Source organism: Corvus brachyrhynchos, unplaced genomic scaffold (genome assembly GCF_000691975.1).
Source record: "Corvus brachyrhynchos isolate BGI_N302 unplaced genomic scaffold, ASM69197v1 scaffold283, whole genome shotgun sequence".
NCBI classification, from domain to species: Eukaryota; Metazoa; Chordata; class Aves; order Passeriformes; family Corvidae; genus Corvus; species Corvus brachyrhynchos.
The window spans coordinates 3,530,217-3,536,489 of record NW_008237409.1 but is presented as its reverse complement, the minus strand read 5'-3'; the positions used below and the strand labels follow the sequence as shown (position 1 = coordinate 3,536,489).

Sequence of the window (6,273 nt, the reverse complement as noted above, 5' to 3'; positions counted from 1 at the left end):
AGCGCCTGTCCGCATGGAAGCGCCGGTGACTGCCCTTAAGGGCTCTGCCCCTGCCCATTGTTGCTCACAGGAGGAGAAAATCTCTCCTGTGAATGCTCTGTGCGACCTGCTGGGGAGTCAGGTCCCAGTATCCCGTGTCCCCTTCAATGGAAGGGAAGCATGGCCCTGGAGCCCTCTGTGATACTAAAATGAAGAGTTAACCAGTCTTGCTTTGGAGAGTGGGAGAGGCTATTAAAAAGTTGGAACAACACCCTTGGAGAAAAGAAAAGAAAGAAAGGAATTGAAAGATCCTGGAGATGTGCCAGAGGGAGTCCATGAGAGCTTTGTTCTGTCTCTTCTGTGTAATTTCACTGTTTCAGGGCTCACTGAAGGAAATCTCATTGCAAATCGAATTGCATCTCTGACCACCTGTGTAAACTGTGACTTTGGCCTCTTCTGTCAAACTTTAATACAATGTGGGAAGTGTGGAACATAATCACAGCAGCTTCCAAGCCAAGGAAATCCCAAAGCAGCTCCCTTGAGAGCTACAGGCTCTTAAGGGGACCATCAGTAGCTCTGAACTCATCAGTGAAGACAATTTAGCCATGGTAAAAAAAGCAGCAATTAACTTTTGAGTTCAAAGGGATCTTTAAAACCGAAAAAAACCCCTACAACATCAGCAGAATCTTTAAACATGTTACTTTCGTCTGCTTCATCACAAATATCTGAACAATGAATTCAGGAACTCTGTTAAAGTGTAACTGCCTGCCTGAGTTAATATTTGATTCCTGAGGCTTGTAAATATTTATTCTGTAGCTAAGAATTGGAGTAGAAAGATGAAATTTCATTTTGGTAGCTGAACCAGAAACTACTGTTTTAAAATTCCATTACATGATACAGTGCCAGCATTCAGAGAATCATCTGCACCTTTTTCTTTGAGCTTAATTATGTAGGAATAATTTAAATTATAAGCAAAAAAAACACACAGTTTTTGGGGTATTCAAAGCTAGCTTTGCTTTCCACAGGCTATTACAGAACAAGAACCAGTACAAAGGGTCATATACAGAATAAGAGCCAATACAAATGGTCATAGATGTGCACTGGGCACACAGAAATCCTGATGAAAGCATCAGAAGTTGCTCCCCTTTGACACAAAAAAGATTCCCAAGGCCAGCAGCACAGGGAAGCTGCAAAGACCTGCTGAGCCTGGAGAAAAGAGCACCTTACAAGAATGCTGCTGTTTTGAAATATTTATCCTCTTTCTCTGTGTAGGGTGCCGTGTGCTCGTGCTGGAATCAGTGAATCTCTTCAGGAAGTACATTTCCTTCCTGGATGTCCTCATTTCCTGCCTCCTGCCCAGGGATGCACTCTTCATCCTCACAGAGGAGGAGACTGAACAAGCCAAGGTGAGATGTATGGCACCTGCTTGACCTGTTTGAGTGGCTCATCATCATTGTGAGCACTTTAGTCACAAGTGTCACATTCCCAGGGAATGCCAGAAATAGTTGTATCCATGAGTTATAAATGTCACTAAGGAATGTCTGCAGTGATTTTTAAAACAGGGACAAGCCAGGTTACCTCATGTGCTGCGTGACAGGATGGGGCTGAGCAGATCTGCAGCTCAGAGATCTCCAGGAGCCACAGGGCACTGAGTTTTATACTGTCTCCAGGATGTAGGGTGCATTTCCAAGGATGCATTTCAAAGGAAACTGGATCCAACATAATACTCTGAACGTGTGAGTGGCCTGTTAAAGACTGGCATGACTGCATGGCAGGAAGAGCATCCTTGGATCACAGCTCTAACTAAAGATGGAGACAGCTGGTGAACTTGTGGTCCAAAGCTCTTCACAAGTTTCCTTTACTGTACATTTTTAAGCTATTTTGCTGCATAGGATTCTCACACATTTACTCCACAGTTCCCTATATCAGAGTCTGATTAGCTTGCCTTCCATAGCATGAAAATATTTACCCAGCAAACAGTGCTGCTAATTCACAAATTAAGACTTTTCCTGCTTCTGAGGCTGCTAAAAGATAGATTTACTTACAGAAAAGCTTGGATAAAGGTGGTGTTCATTATCCCCATGTATTTTTGTTCCTGAAATCTGACCTTTCTAGGCTGGTGCACTATAAATAGACTCAGTTGCAGCTGGCAGTGTGTGGTCAGAAGGAGCAGAGGTGTTCCCAGAGACACCTATCGGGGTCCTGCTTCCCAGCATGTGAACACTGAGGCCAGGGATCACTTGTGGAGGAGGAGTTAGAAGTGACATATAAAGTCTCCTTTCTAGCAGGACCCTCTGAACATCAGGCAGCACACCACCAGACCTGGGGGCAGACAGGCCTCTCCTGCCCTCCTGGCCCAGAGCTTAGGCAGCCTTCCACCTCCTCTGCTTCTCCCTGCTCACTGAAAACAGGCTGTCCTATGAATGGGCACTGACCCTCACAGCAGGAGCAGGAAAACTGCCCTCACATCAGCTCTGGAAGGTTCTTTTAATGCTCTCTGCACTGTTTTTCCTCCTAGAGAGCCATGCGGTGCCATCGCAGCCAACTCCTCTGGTTCCGCCAGCTCTACCTGCTCTTCTCTCGTTATCTGGTGGTCAATTCACTGCGCCTGCTCTGACAGGACATCACTCACAGCTCCAGGAGTAAAAGAATGAGCAAAAAAAGACTGTGCCAGGCCCAGGACTCCAGAAAACTCCTATGTTAGGTGCTCAAGAGGACAGGGTACTCTTTGTGTGGCATTCTTCACACTACAAAGCCCAGGCTGGGTGAACTTCCTCCCGAATACCTTGTTGCCTGATACATTGAGAACAAGGTTAACAGCTACTCTATTTTCTCACCATAGAAGCTTAAATAAAGTGAGAAATTCGGATTAACTTTAATTGGGAGTCAAGCCCAGGAGGATTCTGCATTGGAGAAGATACGGCACAAATTCTTTCCCCAAGAAGATACAGCTGCAAGGACTGCTTGGCAACTATCTCTCGGTGCCTTTGTAAAATCCAGGTATCAGGAGTAACTTTTCAAAGATCATGCTATCTCCACAGATACCACAACCACAGCACCTTTGTTATTCAGTGAGAACTTTAAAAAGCCGAAGCTTTTGAATAAAACATCAGAAATCATGCAATTTTTTCTAATCGCACTGATCTTTGCTGCTGCTTCTTTTATACACACTGTGTTGCAGGCTCCACCTTCACAGTGTCCCTCATGAAATATAAGCATTTCCTCTTGCTCAGAACACAGGGCTCAAGATCAACTCACAAGAGTGTCAGCAGGACACAGGAATAAGGTGCAAGTGACTGTAATGAGGTCTTTTGTATTGTGATTTAAACTTTAGCACAGCTAAAGGCGAAGTGCCAAACTAGCAACCCTGGAGTGGTTTACAGAGCAGAGGCAGTTGGAAAACTGAACATCACAAAGGAATGAGACAATCAGCATAGAAAGATTTATTTAAGAAACAGAGAACAGGTAACAGTAACGTAAAGATTGATTTCACCAACCATCACCCAGGAAACCCCAGACTGCAGTTCCATGGCAGTGCTCCAAGGGCTGCTGGAAGGATGTGTCAGGGTTTTGACATGTCTCTGATGGTCTTGTGTTCCCTCACTGCTTTCTCCCATTCCTTGCCATTGATATCCTCTGTGATAATGGTCTGCACGGTGCCATCATCCAGACAGTGGGGAGCTATTCCTGAAGAAAAACAGTACACAGAAACCTGCTTTTCATAAAATGTGGGAGATGCCTGCTCCATTCCATGGATGGGGCATCTCAGGGAATTGTAAATGCTATTGCTGTAAGGCTGAGGAGCCGGGATGAGAATCTTTCATAGGAAGAAGCCCAGACATTATAGGTAAGACTCTTTCTTATGGAGGAGCTACAGGTTCAGCCTGCAGTTCCATATGTTTATTAACACTTTAGGAACAAACTCTTAGGACAGATGCTGCTCACTGCTGTCATATCAGCATCCAGTGGAGTCTTTATCCAAGGTTTGCCTGGTGGTTAACTGGTTAGCACAGCTTACTTTGTACCTACCATAACCATCAGGGTTAGAACGAGGAGTATAAAAGCTCTGAACACCACAGGTCTTGCAGAACGTGTGCTGGGCACGGTGTGTGTTGAAGGTGTATGTTGTCAAATTGTCAGCACCCTAAGCAAAGGAAAAGCAGTGTAAGTTTTCCATGGAAATAGATGGATTAATTGCTTTGGGCCTGTAGCTAAGAAATGAACAATTTAAAATGCCACCTTCCTGTCTTTACTTGAGGTGCAGAGCTGTGCATTCCTGTTTGCCCCTGTGCTTTGTATGCACACGTGTCCGTAACAGTCGGGCCTGGGAACTGCAAGAGCTCTAAACCAGATGCACTAACACATCCAACCAGACAGCTTAAAATGCAGCCATTTCCCCCAACCAGCCAAACTTAGGGCAGAAAACTGGTTGTTCTTGGCTCTTTGAGGATAACACTGCTCGTGTTCATGGCCATGCTCTTACTGTGTTCTTACTCTACCTTCAGCAGCTTGAAACGCGACGCTGGCACAATGAAGTGTCTGTTCTGTTTCTTTGTGCAAATGCTGCAACTGTAAAAGAAAAGGCAGACCTTTCTAGAAGAAGTGGACAGGTTGTAGTGCAGCAATTGGACCTCTTGACAACAGAAATTCCACTGACAGCTAGAATGGCTCAGAGGTAAGCGGAAAAAGTGGATTTGTGGTGTCAGTAGTGTTTGGCTGAGCACACCCATGGAACAGACTGACCCTACACAGGTACCCCAATAAGATATTCTCACACACAACTCTTGAGGACAAACTCTAGCCCTGAGAAATCCACTTAATCGCTCAGAGCACGCTTGGCCAATTTTGCCAACATTCATTACCTTGCAAACAAAGTAAAGTTCAGAAGTTCACCCTTGAGCTAGAAGCAAATGAGTTGCAGGCAAAGAGGGATCACTACTGAAACCAGAGAGTGTCTTAGTTTGAGGCATGTGGTCAGAGCTGTAATGTCACTTGAGAAGAACAAGTTAAAAAAAGACCAATGTGCTTTGAGCCCACTGCATCAGAGGAAACAGAAAGCAGATGGCTGAGCACCTGGACTCATTAGATCTCTCCTGACACTTTTCTGTGTGAGCCTGGCTGTGAGACATGAAGTCCTACCCAAAGCAGCACCTGAAATCACCAACACTGATCTCACAGCAGATCAGGAAATAATTAGGGGTAAACCATATGGAAACAGCACAGAGGGTGTTCTGCAGCAGTCTCATCTTTAGCTCTAAGGCTGGAAAAGCAGAGAGCTGACATTCATCTCTGGGAACAGGGAACAAACCAACTCACTTGCAGTTAAACACGTGCAGATCTGCAGAAGCCCAGACCTCAAAGCGGACAGCTCCACAGTGACAGCCTCCTGTGTGCTTCACCAAGCCCCTGTATTCACTGGAGAGAGAAACAACAGAGCTTTTGGGATCATCCTCTCTCGTTTTTTGGCCAAGAGAACAGTAAGGCTATATATGACATTATTCGGTTCTGTCTTGAGCTGTTGCAGAACACCAAGAAATGTATCCACTCAAATGTATTTAATAACGTGTCGGAATGACGTAGAGGTTGGCTTTTGTCCTCTGCAGCAATTACTTTTGGGGTTTAATTAAAATGGTGAAAAGGAAAGAAGAGCACCAGTGTGAGGACACTTCACGCTGTACAACACAGCTCCCCATCGCAGTCCGGGTCAAAGTACTGACCCTACAGCTGCGTCCGTACACAACCCTACACAGAAGCCAGGGCTATCACCTCAAAACAAATTGCTTGGAACTGAGAACTGAATTTCCCCACAATTTTCCCCATAGTTCCTCCAACACCACTAATATTCCTCCATTTAAAAGCTGGAGAAAGCAGAGATAAGTGGATTCTACATAATATTTGAAATGTCTTTTATTTCGAGTTGTAATTGCAGAGGAACTTTGACCAAGGAATTTCTGAGCCTGTGCTGCTCCCTCTCCCCAAGCCTCCCCCACAGCAGCTGGGCAGTCACCGTGCGGGTCAATCGCAAAATGCAAAGGAAAAACATTTTCCTTCCAGATTTTGCCTCCCACGGACAGTTCTAATGTGCCGTGCTCTGCACAGAGCGAGCACAGGAAATGGGTGGAGATTTAGAAGCTGCGCCTCGCGGAGCTCCCCAAGGGCATTTTTGATGGGATAGCCTTAAAACACGGGCAGCCTTAGCACAGAAACCCACTTTTTTCCGTGGTGCGTGCGTCCTCCCCTCCCCATCCCACCGCCGGCCCCCCTTCTCGGCAGCTCCCGGGACCCGCGGTGCAG

At 45.7% G+C, this 6,273-nt stretch overlaps 2 protein-coding genes across 2 annotated transcripts in view; one reads left to right on the top strand and one right to left on the bottom strand.

Moving 5' to 3' along the window:
* Positions 1 to 3,118, top strand: part of PIGL (phosphatidylinositol glycan anchor biosynthesis class L) — a 54,353-nt gene extending 51,235 nt beyond the window's left edge. Inside the window, 3 exon segments of the mRNA XM_017731021.1 lie at positions 1,252 to 1,385; positions 2,498 to 2,593; positions 2,595 to 3,118. Of these exon segments, the coding sequence (XP_017586510.1) occupies positions 1,252 to 1,385; positions 2,498 to 2,593; positions 2,595 to 2,633 (269 nt within the window). The 3' untranslated portion in view covers positions 2,634 to 3,118.
* Positions 3,119 to 3,399: 281 nt separating this feature from the next.
* On the bottom strand, positions 3,400 to 6,240 carry CENPV (centromere protein V). Its single transcript, XM_017731022.1, has 5 exons — positions 6,191 to 6,240; positions 5,296 to 5,394; positions 4,479 to 4,548; positions 4,009 to 4,123; positions 3,400 to 3,666 (listed from the first exon to the last, which is right to left on the bottom strand). Exons 1-5 carry the CDS (start codon positions 6,223 to 6,225, stop codon positions 3,542 to 3,544), a joined length of 444 nt encoding a protein of 147 aa, XP_017586511.1. The 5' UTR covers positions 6,226 to 6,240; the 3' UTR covers positions 3,400 to 3,541.
* Positions 6,241 to 6,273: the final 33 nt, after the last annotated feature.